The sequence below is a fragment of the Hyperoodon ampullatus genome (assembly GCF_949752795.1).
Source record: "Hyperoodon ampullatus genome assembly, chromosome: X".
Lineage (NCBI taxonomy): Eukaryota > Metazoa > Chordata > Mammalia > Artiodactyla > Ziphiidae > Hyperoodon > Hyperoodon ampullatus.
The window spans coordinates 38,385,068-38,402,000 of NC_136913.1; the positions used below are offsets into that span (position 1 = coordinate 38,385,068).

At 39.0% G+C, this 16,933-nt stretch overlaps 1 protein-coding gene across 6 annotated transcripts in view; it reads right to left on the reverse strand.

Moving 5' to 3' along the window:
- CASK (calcium/calmodulin dependent serine protein kinase) overlaps window positions 1-16,933 on the reverse strand; it is a gene marked incomplete at both ends in the record, with an annotated part of 397,099 nt that overhangs the window by 47,558 nt on the left and 332,608 nt on the right. For all 6 annotated transcript variants that reach the window (XM_079727526.1, XM_079727525.1, XM_079727522.1 and 3 more), the window contains 2 exons: window positions 1,694-1,772; window positions 10,680-10,868. In XM_079727526.1, the coding sequence (XP_079583652.1) occupies window positions 1,694-1,772; window positions 10,680-10,868 (268 nt within the window). The remainder of the gene's footprint in view (window positions 1-1,693; window positions 1,773-10,679; window positions 10,869-16,933) is intronic.

Here is a 16,933-nt window from a genome sequence, read left to right on the forward strand (position 1 = left end):
ATTAAACAGTGGTAAAAAAAAAATCTTCCTTGAAAGAAACCAAACACAAAACACCAGCCCCTGATAGTTTTATAGGCAAGTTCTACTAAACTTACAGGCTACAAATCATTCCAATATTATACAATATTCAGAGAACTCATGAAGAGAGGTTCTCCAAGTCATTTTATGAGGCCAATGTAACTTTGAAACTAACATCAGACAGAGAAACACAGGAAGGAAAATTAACTACAGGCCAGTCTCACTCCTAATTGCAATCACAAAAATCTTAAACAAAATAATAGCACACAGAACCAAGCAGTACATACCAAAAGATAATACACAATGACTAAGCTGGGTTTATCTGAAAAATGCCAGGAGGGGGGTGGTTATCATTAGGATGTCTTTAAAAGTCATTCACCACATTAATAGGTAAAAAGAAAATAAATCATCTCAGCAGATGCAGAAGAAGCATTTGATAAAATTCAAAACCCAATCATAATTAAAATGTCCAGCAACTAAGAATATAAGAGAACTTCTTCAGCCCTAATAAAAGGTATCTACTAAAAATCTATAGTAAATATTCTTCTTCATGGGGAAACATTGGAAAGCTACCTTTTAAAAACAAGAATAGGACAAGGATGTTCACTATACCACTTCTATTAAAGACAGCAAGTTTTTGCCAGTGCGGTAATATAAGAAAAAGAGATTAAAGAAATAATGGTGTTGTGACTTTACTGAATTTATAGCAAGTTATTTAAAAAAATAAACAAAAAATTCATACAGGAATTTAAAACCAAACATTATCCTGTGTGAGTGCTATTCACTCATGAAACCTACAGATTCCTCTGAAGGCAGCAGTAATGCCAGACACAGCAGTCATCTCTAAAGAGGACAAGAAGGCACTAAAAGGCTTATGGTGTTACCTCTTGCTCTCCAGGGTTAAGGAAAGAGGTGTTAAGTACAAAAATAACACGATCTCAAAGAAAGGAAGTCTAATTTTTGGACAGGAGAATCATTTTTGGATCAGGCTCTAAATACTAATGCATATAACTCAGTCCTTTCAAAGAGGAGCCTAAACCTACATGTCTAAAAATCCCATCCACCTGAGGGTTAACAATAGTTCCACTTTCTCAAAAAATCATTCTTTGTCTACTTCGGTCCTTAGTGTATTCCCTTCTCAGAATGACTGCACTTATTGTAGCAGGTATTAAGAAGTTAATCACAGATTTGATATCTCTTATTTTACCATTTAAATTTTATATTGTTATTTATCAAATTCTAATTTCCTAATTTATAAATAGTATATCTCATTCCTGAATGAATGCGAGAGCAATTCTTCAACTGTCATTTAACTTTGCAAATATATATCTATCTATCTTGTATCCCAGTACAGACGTCTTCCACCTATCCTGAGGCCTGATATGATAATACTTTATCTCCCATGGCCTCTAATAAGTCAGGATCTAAAGAGTGACTCAGAGATGCTCCTGCAACAAAACTATAATATACCCTCCCTTGAGTATCTACAGATTGGAGCATGTGGAGATGAATAAAAGCGAATGGAGGCCAACAGTGATTAAAACCAAAGACAGATAACTTAAATAAATCATTTATATAAAACATAAATGAAACTGATCTTTTATATGGATCATAAAACACTACGCTACAGGAAAAAAATTAAGGAGGGAAAGAAAGAATTATATATGGAACTTACCTTGCCTATGAATCATGCCCCCATGCATGATTCTTGCAACAATACAGTGATTTAGCTCATTCATTTTTAAAGTGATTCCCTGTAAAAAGTTAAGGAAAAACAGAATTACTATAAGAGGGCACTTCTTTTTACATTTGTGATTTTGCTGTAGATAACCTTAATTACAAAAGTTAGGAAAACATTAAAGAAAATATGGAAAATGGAGGAGAAAACTCCATTATGCCACGACAGAAATATTAATTTTGATATTTTGATTACTGTAATAATAGTACACATACATTTTGTATAATGCTTTTTAATCCTATAATTATTTTCCATGTTGCTAATAATTTAAAACTTTTTTATTGATGTATAATTGATATATGCTTATGTAAAGTATACAATTTGACAAGTTTGATATATGTATACATGTATGAAACCATCACCACAATCAGGATAATGAATATATCCATCACTCCCAAAAGTTTCCTCATGCCCACTGGTAATCTACTTACATCCCTCCATGCCCTGCTCCCCCACCTCAACATTCCTAAGTACCTTTGATATGTTTTCACTGGCTATAGATTAGTTTGCACTTTCTATAAATGAACTCATACGGTATGAACTCTTTAATGTTGCTTTTTTTTCACTCACGACGTGAGATTCAACTACATCATTGCATGTATCAATAGTTCATTCTTTGTTCTTGCCGAATATTCCACTGTATGGATATACCATTTTGTTTATCCATTCACCCACTGAATTGCTTCTAGCTTTTGTCTCTTATAAATAAAGCTGTATTAATGGATTAGTCTCCACTTGGCCATGATGTATTTTTCCTTTTTTAAGATATGGATTTGTTTAGAATTTTTGCATCTATATTCACGAGGGTTACTGGTCTGCAGTTTTCTTTTCTTGCAAAATGTCTGCTTTTGGTATCAGGGTAATGCTAGCTGCCTCTTCCTCCTTCTCCTTCTCATCAAAAATAGTTCGTTGGGAAGAATTCCTTCCTTTTCAATGTTTTGGGAAGAGTTTGTATACAAATTGGTACTGTTTCTTTATTGTATGTTTGGTAGAATTTACCAGTAAAGCCATCTTGGCCTGGAGTTTTCTTTGAGGGATTTTTTTTTTAACCTAAATTCAATTTTTAAGTAGTATAAGGCAATTCAGTTTATTCCTTTTTAAGTGAGCTTTGGTAGTTTGTCTCCCAGTGAATTTGTCTATTTCATTTAGGTTGTTGAATTTATTGACATAAAGTTGTTTACCATATTTCCTTATTATTCTTTTTATATCTGTAGAATCTGTAGTAATGTCACTTCTCTTATGAATGATACTGGTAATTAGTGTCTTTTTTTTTCCTTGACTGATCCAATCTTGTCAAAGGAAAAGTTTTATTGATTTTTCTATTGTTTTTATTTTCTATTTCATTGATTTCCACTTGGATCTTTATTATTTCTTTTCTTTTACTCACTTTGAGTTTAATTTGCTCTTTTTGTTCTAGTTTCTTAAGGTAGAAGCTGAGGTCATTGTTTTATTTCTTCTTTTAAACATTGGTGTTTAGTGCTACACATTTCTCCCTAAGTACTGCTTTAGCAGTATCCCACAAGTTTTGGTATGCTGTGGTTTCATTTTCATTCACTTCAAAATACTTTAAAATTTCCCTTTTGATTTCTTCTTTCATCCATGGGTTATTTAGATTGGATAATTTAGTTTTCAAGTGCTTGGGGATTTTCCCAGACATCTTTCTGTTATTCATTTCTAATTTAATTCCATTGTGGTCTGAGAATATACTTTGATATTAATAGAGTCACTCCAGCTTTTTTTTTTTTTTTTTTGCGTTTCGCGGGCCTCCCACTGTTGTGGCCTCTCCCGCTGCAGAGCACAGGCTCCGGACGCGCAGGCTCAGCGGCCATGGCTCACGGGCCCAGCCGCTCCGCGGCATGTGGGATCTTCCCGGACCGGGGCATGAACCCATGTCCCCTGCATCGGCAGGCGGACCCTCAACCACTGCACCACCAGGGAAGCCCTCCAGCTTCCTTTTGATTAATGTCATCATCATAGTATATCTTTTTCCATCCTTTTCCTTTGAAAAGATTTGTCTTCATGTATAAAGCATTTCTTGCAGGCAGTATATAATTCAGTTTTGCTTCCTCCCCACACCCCAACCTGACCACCTCTGCTTTTTAATTTGGGGAAATTAGACTATTTACATTTAATGTGATTACTGATACAGTCAGGTATAAATATATCTTCTTGCTATTTGATTTCTATTTGTCCCATCTGTCCTATGTTCCCCTTTTCCTCTTTTCCTGCCTTCTTTTGGATTTATTTTCATACTATTTTTCTCTCCTGTTTTCTTATTAGCTATAATTGTTTTGTTGTTTTAGTGGTTGCTTTAGGGTTTACAGCATACATCTTTAACTTATCAGTCTACCTTCAAGTGATATTATACCATGTCATGTACAGTATAAGAACCTTATAACATTATACTTCCACTTCCTTCCTCCTGACCTTTGTGCTGTTATACATTTTACTTTTACATGTTAAAAAACCCCAAACAGGGCTTCCCTGGTGGCGCAGTGGTTGAGAGTCCGCCTGCTGATGCAGGGGACACGGGTTCGTGCCCTGGTCTGGGAAGATCCTACATGCCACGGAGCGGCTGGGCCCATGAGCCATGGCCACTGAGCCTGTGCATCCGGAGCCTGTGCTCCGCAGCGGGAGAGGCCACAACAGTGAGAGGCCCGCGTACAACACACACACACAAAAAACAAAACCCCAAACACATTGCTATTATTTTTGTTTAGACTTCCATTTATCTTTTAGAGAGATTTAAATGATAAGGATGTCCTTTAACATTTCATATACTGTAAGTCTACTGAATTATTTCAGTTTTGGTATGTCTGAAAATGTTTTTATTTTACCTTTATTTTTTGATAGATACCTTTGCTGGGTTTAGAATTCTAACCTGAGAGGTTTTTTTTTTTCCCTTTCAGTACTTTAAAGTCATTGTTCTTCTTCTTTTTTTTTTTTTTTTTTTTTTTTGCGGTACGCGGGCCTCTCACTGTTGTGGCCTCTCCCGTTATGGAGCACAGGCTCCGGACGCGCAGGCTCAGCGGCCATGGCTCACAGGCCCAGCCGCTCCACGGCATGTGGGATCTTCCCGGACCGGGGCACGAACCCGTGTCCCCTGCATCGGCAGGCGGACTCTCAACCACTGTGCCACCAGGGAAGCCCCCATTGTTCTTAATTGTACTGTTTCTCATAAGAAATCTGATATCATTCTTATCTTTGTTCCCCTGTACGCAACATTTCTTTTTTATCTGTTTTTAAGACCTATTTATTACAGGTTCTAAGCAGTTTGATTATGAGGTACCTTGGTGTTGTTTTCCTCATGTTTCTTGTGCTTGGGGTTCATTGTGATTCTTGCATCTGTGGATTTATAGTTTTCATCAAGTTTGGAATGTTTTCAGTCATTATTTCTTCAAATATATTTCCTTTTTCTTCTTCACTGTCTTCTCCTTCATAGACTCCAAGTAACCAAATATTAGGCTGCTTGAAGTTGTCCCATAGCTCAGTGATATTCTTTTCATTTTTAAAAATTCTTTTTCTTTCTGTGTTTTGTTTTGGATAGTTTCTATTGCTATGTCCTTTGAGTTCACTAATCTATTCCTCTGAAATGTTTAATCTGCCATTTATCCCACAGTGCAATTTTTCTGCTAATTCTAATATCTTTGTCAGTTGCATGTCAGTTTTGATTGATTATTCTCCACATTATAGGTCACATTTTCCTGCCTCTTTACATGCTTAGCAATGTTTGATTAGATTGCAGATACTGTGAATTTTATCTTATTGCATGCTAGATTTTTTTTTTTTTTTTTTTGCAGTACACGGGCCTCTCACTGCTGTGGCCTCTCCCATTGCAGAGCACAGGCTCTGGACGCGCAGGCTCAGTGGCCATGGCTCACGGGCCCAGCTGCTCTGTGGCATGTGGGATCTTCCCGGACCGGGGCACGAACCCATGGCCCCTGCATCGGCAGGCAGACTCTCAACCACTGCGCCACCAGCAAAGCCCTAGATTTTTTTTTATTCCTGTAAATATTCTTAAGCTTTGTCCTGGGATGTAGTTCAGTTACTTGGAAATAGTTTGATCCTTTGGGTCTTGCTTTCATGATTTGTTAAGGCAGGTCTGGGGCAGTTCTCTATCTAGGACTACTTATTCCTCATTACTGAGGCAAGACCTTCCTAAGCACTCTACACAATGCCCCTTGAATTGGTTTTTCTAGTCTGGGTGGTGGGAACAGGCAGTGAGTGTTGGGCACTGTTCCCTCTCATCCTTTTGGATGGTCTTTCCTTGGCTCCGGGTAGGTTCCTTTCATAAATGTGCTGATCATTATCCAGATGAATACCTGAGGGGGACCCTCTATAGATCTCTAGGGTTCTATCTCTGTACAGCTCTCTCCTCTTCAGTACTCTGTCCTATGAACTTTAGTTCTTTGGTCTTCCCAGGCCTCAGCTCTGTCTCTTCAGGGAGTCTGCCTGCTCTGCCTCAGTTCCCCCTCACTGTGTTGTGACTTGGAAACTCTCGCATGTCAGTAAGGTGGGGCAATCATAGTGCTCACCTTATTTGCTTCCTGTTTCTTAGGGATCACTGTCCTTTGCTGCCTGATGTCCAATGTCTTGAAAACTGTTACTTCATTTTATGTGTTTAAAATTTGTTTTGGTTGTTTCAGGTGAGAGGGTAAATCTGTTCCTGTTACTCCACCTTGGTTGGAAGTGGAAGCTCTATATACTTAATGCTAGAATACTATTCTATGGAATAGATTACTTTTACTTTCCAATTATTCACCATTATATGAGAAGCTTTCATAAACATATTTTTGTACTAGACTTGGTTGATTCTAAGAGTCACATGGGGACCTTTTAAATAATATTAACTTTATTTATTTATTTTATATTTTATTTATTTATTTTTGGCTACATTGGATCTTTGTTCCTGCACGTGGGCTTTCTCTAGTTGCTGCAAGCAGGGGCTACTCTTCGTTGTGGTGCACGTACGTCTCATTGAGGTGGCTTCTCTTGTTGTGGAGCATGGGCTCTAGGCACACGGGATTCAGTAGTTGTGGCATATGGGCTCAGTGGTTGTGGCTCGCAGGCTCTAGAGCACAGGCTCAGTAGTTGTGGCACATGGGCTTAGTTGCTCCGTGGCATGTGGGCTCTTCCTGGACCAGGGATTGAACCCATGTCCCCTGCAGTGGCAGGCAGATTCTTAACCACTGTGCCACAAGGGAAGTCCAATATTGAGTTTTAAACTCACTCTTTGGATTTAGATTCAGGAAGTGTGGAATAGAGCCCAGATCTGCATTTTTTTTTTTTTTTTTTTTTTTTTTTTTTTTGCGGTACGCGGGCCTCTCACGGTTGTGGCCTCTCCCGTCGCGGAGCACAGGCTCCAGACGCGCAGGCTCAGCGGCCATGGCCCACGGGCCCAGCCGCTCCGCGGCACGTGGGATCCTCCCGGACCGGGGCACGAACCAGCGTCCCCTGCATCGGCAGGCGGACTCCCAACCACTGCGCCACCAGGGAAGTCCCCCAGATCTGCATTTTTAACAAGCTCCCTTGGTGAAAACTGGTCTTAAATTTGAGATGATTAGGGGTAGGGGGACTCTGTCTTATCTTCTTCATTGGAAAATAACATTCTGTTAGAAAGTTCCATGAAAATATTTGAGACGTTATAATCTAGACCCTGTCTGAATTTGTACAGTTCTATAAAATATAACTTTGCATGGTTCCTATTTTGTGGTTCTTAGAAGTGGTAGGCAAGCAATTTAAAAAACTGGTTTATCAAATGTTTCTAGGCCCACATTCAACTGTATTGTTCAAGTATCATTTCCAACTTGTACATTCAATCAGCATCTATGGTTACCAAGAGAAGGTGTTCCTGGAAAAATGTTGTAAGTTAATGTGTAAGTCAAATCTAATTTCAGAAGGGAAATGATAGTATGATGGTGGTTCCATCCTTGAAATTAATAAATTAATGTATTCATTCAACCAGTATTACTGTGAACCTGTTATATGGTAGACACTCTGCTAGACAAAGTAGTGAATGAGATAGACAGGGTCTCTCATGGCTAGGGAAAGTTCACCTCAAACCAACTGGAGTTAATATTTCTTATTTTGTCTACTTCAAACATTTCTCTGCAGAGAGGAATTGATTCTTGTTTTCTCTGTTCATAAGTTCCCAAATTCCAGGGAAAGGATTTGGCCCAGTTACCACTGAACCTACCCCAGCTTGGGGTAAACTCCTGGCCTTTCCTTGTTTACATAAGCCTCTCCCCTGTTGTCTAAGCTATTTTAAGTTTGGTCTTTAACACCTGCAACTATGGGAGTACCAATCAATAGAGAAATAATTATAAGTAAGATGTTAAAAATGGGAAAACAAGGGTGTAATGGGAGTATAACACCCTTGGGAGATGGACCCAGCATACATAGTTGGATACATTGTAGAAGGTCCAAAAAGCAAAAGAGATCATACAGGTATATCCTGCATGGTAATATAATGTTTTTAACAGGACAAATAAGCAAGCAAATGAAGTTGTATTAAATGTAATAGAAAACTATATTATTGAAAATATATTTCACATAAAAATAATTTCTGTTTTTATGGCAACCAATTAAAAGAAGAAATACACACCTTCACTAGGATCACAGAAGACGGAAGACAGGAGGGGCTTCTTTAAGGAGACTTTTAGGGAAGATTCAAGGCTATTTTATGCTTTCTGAAAAATGTAACTCAGGGGTGTAGTTTTACGCTTTTACTCAGTCTATGTTTCTATGTAGTTAACCATACAGAAGATCAAGCAACTGTCATTGGGTTGCTTTAGGATATGACGATCACAAGACATTTCTGGGCCTCCTTCTTGTGGTCACTTCCACTTTCCTGTCTGCTCTGATTGGCTGAACATCACCCCTCCTCCTGCTTCTCTGACACAGCCTTCTCTCTGCTATAGCTCTGTCATAACTGCACCCATTAAACAAACTGTGCTAAAGTGCATATTTACTTGTTTAAATGTTTAGGTAGCCCTGGGACTTCCCTGGCAGTCCAATGGTTAAGACTCCACACCTCCAGTGTAGGGGGCACAGGTTCGATCACTGGTCAGGGAACTAAGATCCCGCATGCCCCACAGCGTGGCCCCCACTCCAAAAAAAAAAAAAGAGAAAAAGTAGGTAGCCCTGTGGAAACTGAGTTCCAGGAAGGGGCCATGTCTTATCTGCCACTACATCACTGGCATACAGTGATCTGCACATAGTATAAGCACTTAAAAAGATTTGCTAAATGAGTGAATGAATACATAAAATGAATGAGGGGAATATTACACTTTCAGAGCTGGGTGGGATTTTGGGGATCGTGTAGTCAAGCACACTTTTGGTAATACTTGCTAAGCAAAGTATGAGCAAAACGAGGCCCAATGACATGAAGTGATTTGCCCGAGGTACCCAAAAGTTGCTACTGCCCACACTCTTTTAAGTCAAAGAGTTGCTTGGAGAGCACCAGATGGGTGAGGTGATTTGCATGTCCCCTGTCTGCTGTAAGTCCTGAGATAATATAGTATAACTGGCAAAGAACAGTAAATGAGAATTACAACCCGAATGTCTAGAGTTGAGGGCTTTCTGGAAATTGCAATCATAGGATCACTGCTCTGTAACTCTTCCTATAACTTGGAAAGCAACTGGGCAACTTTCTTAAGCAATTTGTTTTCCTATATCCCAATATCCCTTTTCTATGCTCTGAGGAAAACATATGAATGCATATGTTTGAATGTTTTCCTTTTCCCTAAAGAAATGATTTCTCCTAGAACTTGGGACTTTCCCAATATTCCCTGTCTCAGTGGGCAGCATCATTGTCCATCTGGCTGTGAAAAGCCTAAAGCTTAGGGTCATCCTCAATACTTGCTTCTCCCTCAGTCCCCAATGTTAATCCATTATCAAGGTCTTTTGTTAAATCTATTCACTTCTTTCCATTTGACATCCATCCCTCTAGTTCAGAGTTCCATCATCTCTTCCCTGTATTACTGCAATAACAGTCTCTTAACTGGTCTCCCTATACCCACTCCTGTCCCCCTCTAATCCATTCTCCAGAGTAATTACTTCTAAAATGAAAATCTGATCTTATCTCCCTGCTTAAAACTCTTCAATAGCCTCCCACTGTTTTTAAGATAAAAAACAGAATCAACACTTGTGAGGTCCTGTTCCTGCTGTACACCTTGTTTTCTACAGTCCAGCTGTGGTGCCTTCTTTCCATTTTAAAAACTCTGCTAAGAGCCTTTTCACTAGCAGGTTTCTGCATATGCTACTTGGTTTGCCTGGATGGTCTCTACTCTCCCTGGCCCCTCTGTTAACATCAAGGAGCCTCTCCTTGATCTTCCCAACCTATGAAAATTCTATGAGGATGAGGCAGGGTTCAGCATCATTCTATTCCAATGCTACACCTAAGTACTGAGAAAACGAATTCACATCAAATAGGTAGACATGAATGGAAGGAATTTTATTTTAGCAATGGCACTGAATTCTTTGAATGCCTTCCGAATTAGTCTTCCTCTAATTTTGTTGAAGGCAAAAGATCTGGAAACCACTAGACTTGTAAAAGGAATTTTAGATGTTCACTTTTTCAACACCAATTCCAATGTTTCAAACTTCCTTTGCTGCCCCAGAGGTTTTTACACTCTAGACTAATATATCAGGTCTGTCCTTTTTTGTTGTTGTTGAAGAGCAACTGTGAAAGGAGAGGTGGGAAGGAAAGCCAACATACCTTAGGCATGGTGTCAGGCAGAACGATTTTAGGTGGGGGTGGGGGGGTATGGTGGTGGCCTATTTAGGACCTGGGAACTGGTTTCTTTAAAACTATCCATGCCCTCCTTTCCTCCCCACCTCCTAGTAGTATAGGTGGAAGGTAGCTGCTCTAACTCATGCTGGGATTTTATGAGAACACAGAAAACTTTCTTTTCCTACTTACCATTGGTTCATCTGTGTTCTTTTGGAACTGGACCAGGCGAACTCTGGTCACATTCTCCATATCCATGTCTCCATTTGCGCTTTCTGGAGAATCACCATTTAAATAGGGAGAAGTGGGAGGAGGTGTAACCCTCAATGCTTCATCACTGTAAACTTCATGTGCCACTACATCGTGAGTCTGAAGTAAGGCCTGATATTTTACGAAGGAAATAAAATATTAATAATAGAACTATTCCAGCAGAAGTCTATTATATAAACATATATAAAATTATTCTTTGCCTCTCAAAGGTATCTCTCATCTAAAGAGAACTCAGAGCACATTACACCTAGATATAGCCATGCCATAATTTCTTTGTGATAAATAATCATGATAGACGGATTTTTAAAAATGAAGGAACAAATGAAAGAATGAGTGAGTCAATCAACGAATGGATGTGTTTGTTGACTATCTGGGTAAGAGGTGTTGTCCGATGCTATGAAAAAATGACCAACTAACTTGTTCAATTAAGGGCTGACATAATGCAATTTCAAATAATTTAGCAGAAAGAATCATTTGTACATAGAGCTGGCAAATTTGTGCTGGGGCTTAAAATGGAAACAAATTTAAAAAGAAACAGTGCAATAATTGGTGCACTGAGCAAATGTCTTTCATCAATGGTATTAACAATAACTCTGCTATATAACGCAAAGGGTAATTTATATCATACATCTTAGTAAAAGAAATAAAAACACACACAAATGTACCTGAAGAAATGTAATTTCCCAAAATATCACATGATATGGAGCTCAAAATCTAAACCTTTTTAATGTTTTTGTTCATTTCTACTTTTTGGAGCACTTGCATAAATAAAAAGTAAGTTGACAGTTATTATTATGACTTCTTTTTGCAAAGCCCATAATTAACAAAGAAAAAGTGATTTCTTTGCATTGATATCTCCATATGTCATCTTGGTGAAACTGGGTAATAAATATCCCTTGTTTGCCTAAAAAAGGCTATTCTTCTACTTACTGTACATTTTCTGCCATCATAAGAAAGTTTTTAATAAGCACGAATATTTGAACATTTCTACTTCAAAGAGAATTTTACAGCTGAGTATCAGTATGTTTGGTGCTTTATGCATTATATTTTCTTGTGTACTAACTATAAATTCAGTTTTATTTTAATCTGTGATCTGTCTGGTAATGAAATATCTAGAGATAATGAAACATAATTAAAATCACCTTAAAAGTATAGCTTGTAGCATCTCAAATTAAGTTATTTAATTAAAAGATTTACCAAAGTCATGACTTGGCTATTTTAGGTACTTTAAAGGTACGCATACGATGCAAAAATAAGATAACAATGTGGTAAAATCATAAAGATGATGATGTTGATCAGACATCAATAGAGCATATGCTTGGAGCAATATACCCATTTTTTAAAAAACATCTTTATTGGAGTATAATTGCTTTACAGTGTTTTGAATTTGTAATGGAAATGCTGGATATTTCCAAGATCTCAGAGGGCTGGCCTAAACTGGGGTCTAGGTGAGGGGCACCGAGGGGCACTAAGCAGCACAGCTTGAAAGCAGGGCTCCACAATGGTCCTGGGGACCTTGGCTTCCTGACCAGTGCCCTGACTACACCCTGCACTAATACCCCAGGCCAAAGTGGTGGTGGTTATGGTATGTAGGGAAATCCCTCTTTTTCCTGTTTAACTGTAGCCACTTAAGAGACTAAGATTTAGTGCAGAAAGTAAAAATCAATAATAGACAAACTGAAAAACTTCATCTGTTAAAATTAGGTTCATTGTATTAATTATAGATGTGTCTTCTATAAACAGTGAATTTTAAAACAATTTTTAAAAAACATGCTTTGTATGACTGGAGGATATATACCCAGGTAAACAGAGAACCAAGCTTCATTAGGATAATGCCAGTTACATGGGTTGGAGAAAGTGTTTCTACTGCTTTTTACAAATGATTTCTATCCATCCTTTTAAATTATATAAGCAAACACTTGTATTTAATGTATTATTTATAAGGAAGGATAAGCCCACAATCACAAAAATAATACCAAAATTGAACTTTAAGAGAAAAATCCTTAAATTATATCATCAAATGAGGTCATACTTGATATTAACCGCTATTTGTCACTGTAAAAGACTGCTACCACAAAATGAAACTTAATCCAATGCATATGCAAACAGAAAAAAGGGGTCACCTACAGTTAAAAAAAAAGCCATTAAAAAAGAGTATGCTAGGGCCTCCCTGGTGGCGCAGTGGTTGAGAGTCCGCCTGCCGATGCAGGGGATACGGGTTCGTGCCCCGGTCTGGGAGGATCCCATATGCCGCGGAGCGGCTGGGCCCGTGAGCCATGGCTGCTGAGCCTGCGCATCCGGAGCCTGTGCTCCGCAACGGGAGAGGCCACAACAGTGAGAGGCCCGCGTACCACAAAAAAAAAAAAAAAAAGAGTATGCTAGGGGCTTCCCTGGTGGCGCAGTGGTTGAGAGTCCGCCTGCCGATGCAGGGGACGCGGGTTCGTGCCCCGGTCCGGGAAGATCCCACATGCCGCGGAGTGGCTGGGCCCGTGAGCCATGGCCGCTGGGCCTGTGCGTCCGGAGCCTGTGCTCTGCAACGGGAGAGGCCACAGCAGTGAGAGGCCCGCGTACCACAAAAAAAAAAAAAAAAAAAAAAAAAGAGTATGCCAAATAAAAAATAGGGAAATCAGAGTTTGAATATTTTTCTTCAAGTATGTCATGAGGTATGATTCAGCAATTGTTACTAAGCTGAAATAGCTATTATTTTTAATTACATAAGAAGAATCATGTAATAGGAAACACTTCCATATGTATGTAAAAAGGACGTGGACAAGACAACTAAGAACTTCAGACCAAAGTAGGAAAAATTCATTTAAAATTTATAGGAAAGGGACTTCCCTGGTGGCGTAGTGGTTGAGAATCCGCCTGCCAAGGTAGGGGATAAGGGTTCGATTCCTGGTCCGGGAGGATCCCACATGCCACGGAGCAACTAAGCCCGTGCGCCACAACTACTGAGCCTGAGCTCTAGAGCCTGCACCCCACAACTACTGAGACTGCGTGCTACAACTACTGAAGCCCATGTGCCTAGAGCCCGTGCTTTGCAATGAGAAGCCACCGCGATGAGAAGCCCTCACACCGCAAAGAAGAGTAGCCCCCGCTTGCCGCAACTAGAGAAAGCCCACACGCAGCAATGAAGACACAATGCAGCCAAAAAACCAAAAACCAAAAAATAAAATTTATAGGAAAAAATATGAATTTTAGGTTTGAAAGTGGTTCCTCTGGCTTCTGAATTACAATTACAAGTCAAAAAATTAATCACTTAATAATGAAGCTTTCATATCAACCTAAGGCGATTTTTAAACATCTTGTTTTTTGGGAAAGTAGGATACAAATTTGCTTTTAAAAAATAGGATCTAGAACAGAAAATTTTGAAGGAAAAAATTAAAGCACTGACATTCTATTCTGTTTATATTGTCTTTACCCTTAATGTTTTATATTTTACAACTGCAATAATAAGCAAAGGATCTGTTCTTTTTTAAAAAATAAGTCTTTCAAATGGAGTAACTGAAGGATAGTGTAATAATATTTTTTATCATGACCTCTAGAGTACAGATTAAAAAAAATTTAAATCTATACTTTTTTACTCTTAATTACTGTAAATATTTATAAGTATCTGTATTTTTAAGTATAAGGTAATCCAATATTAAATCCTCATTTTAATGATCAGAAAGCAAAGAAAAAGTCAGATAATTGAAGAAATAAGTATAAAATTATAAATATGCTAAGAATAACTCCCAAACCTTGGTATAATAAAAATTATAAGCATTAAAATATTTTCCTTTAGCTATTAATATTTCTTTAAAAATACCAGATTTTGAAACCATGACCTTTCTTAAAAAAAAATTTTTTTTACTGGAGTATAATTGCTTTCCAATGTTGTATTAGTTTCTGCTGTACAGTGAAGTGAATCAGCTATATGTATACCTATATCCCCTCCCTCTTGGACCTCCCTCCCCACCAATCCCACCCATCTAGGTCATCACAGAGCATGGAGCTGAACTTGCTGGGCTTTATAGCATGTTCCCACTAGCTATCTATTTTACGCATGGTAGTGTATATATGTCAATCCTAATCTCCCAATTCATCTCACCCTCTCCTTCCCCCACTGTGTCCACATGATCTTAAAATGCTTATAAGATAGAAACCTCCAGCATTTAAAAGTTTAACACAGTATATATAGCTTGGAATTATATTTGCCACATGGGACATTATCCAAACATATGCTTATTTGGGAATGACCAATGAGTTCAAATTAAGTTTGTAGGAAAATCGATACTCATTACAAGTCAACCCACATTTAAGAGCACAGGCTTTGGAGCCAGGAAGATCTGGGTTTTGAACCTCAGTGAGGCCACTTACTAGGTGGATGACCTAAAGCAAGCCTCTTTGCCTTTCTAGGTTGTGGTTTCCTCTCTGAACTGTAAAATGGAGTTAATCACATCACTTCACATCCCAGCCATCAGCAAGTCCTGTCATGTCTAACCATCTCTAAAGTAGAATCCCAATTTGCTCATTTTCCACCAGCCCCATCCTTCTTCAAGCCTCTACCACCTCACAACAGCCTCCTAATTGGTCTCCCTTTTTAAACTCTTGACCCCACCATAGTCCATTCTCTACACAACAACCCCAGCAATCTCTAAAGCACAGTTCTAACAATATTTTCCTGCTTGCAATCACTCAGTGTCATCCTACTGCAATCAGGAGAAAATCCAGACTCCTTACCATGGTCTGGAAGACCCTATGTGGTCTGGCCTCTGCCACCCTCTCCAGCTCTTCTTTTTTTTTTTTTTTTTTTTGCGGTACGCGGGCCTCTCACTGTTGTGGCCTCTCCCGTTGCGGAGCACAGACTCCGGACGCGCAGGCTCAGCGGCCATGGCTCACGGGCCCAGCCGCTCCGCGGCATGCGGGATCTTCCCGGACCGGGGCACGAACCCGTGTCCCCTGCCTCGGCAGGCGGACTCTCAACCACTGCGCCACCAGGGAAGCCCTCCAGCTCTTCTTGTACCACCCTTTCCCTTGTTTACTATATCCCAGCCACAATGGCCTTACTTCTGTACTTTGACCCTACAAAACTCTTTCCTGCCTCTGGGCCTTTGCATTTGCTCTTCCCCATGCTTGGACATTCAGAAAGCTTGTTCTTTCAAATAACAAGTCTCAGCCCACATGTTGGCTCCTCAGAGGGGCTTTCCTCTGACTATCTGAAGTAGCTTCTACTTTACTATCATCTCTGCCCCATTATCCTTTTTTTTCATAGTTATTATCACTATGTGAAGTTATATTGTTTGTTTTACTTGCTCACTGTCTGTCTCTAGCTCACCTATCCATGTCTCACCTAGAATGGAAGTTCGTTTGTCCTATTCACGACTATCCTTAGTGCCCAGCACAGTGCCTGGCACATAGTAGGCATTTACATATTTGATGAGTAAATGAAAATGTCTTTTAGGTACCTAGCTGGGTGTTCAGAAATTACAAGAACTATTTATTATTTCTGAAAATGTTTACTAATAGCAGTGCACATATTAATTTCTCTCTGATGTCAGAAAAGCAAAATAAACCAAGGCTTCGAAGGTAGGTAAGTTGTGAGAGATGGGGCTGTCTGAGCTTTAATGGTTTTCAAAAAAACCTTAACCTTAAAAAAAGGATTTTATTTGGGTATATATTAATTTCTTTATTTAGCTTACTTCAAATCTGAAAGATCTATGGGTATCAAATGGTCCTACATCATTCTCGGAATTGAGCTGAGGTTACTTATCAGTTTATAGACAGACATGTCTGTCCAAAACGTACAGGCTTCTATCTACGGAAAACACACTGCACAGAACAGTCAGTTGAGGTGGGGCTAACCTACCTGCAAACGGGCAAGTTCCTAATCTACTCAATGTTTTACTGAGAACTTACTATGTGCCCTACACATGACAGATACTACGGAGAAACTAATAATATTCATTAGCTAACATTTATTAGGCATCAAGCATATATCAGGCACTGTGCTAAGCACAGTAGATGTATCATCTACTTAATTCTTATTCCAACTCCATGAGGCTGGCAAACAGCATCTTTACAACTATGACACAAAGTAAACAACAACAAAAAATTTTAGTGTATCTGGTATTGTAATCTTAACCGTCTGATATTATGCGGCTAAAAGCACATTTGATGAAGATTGCTGTATTTCA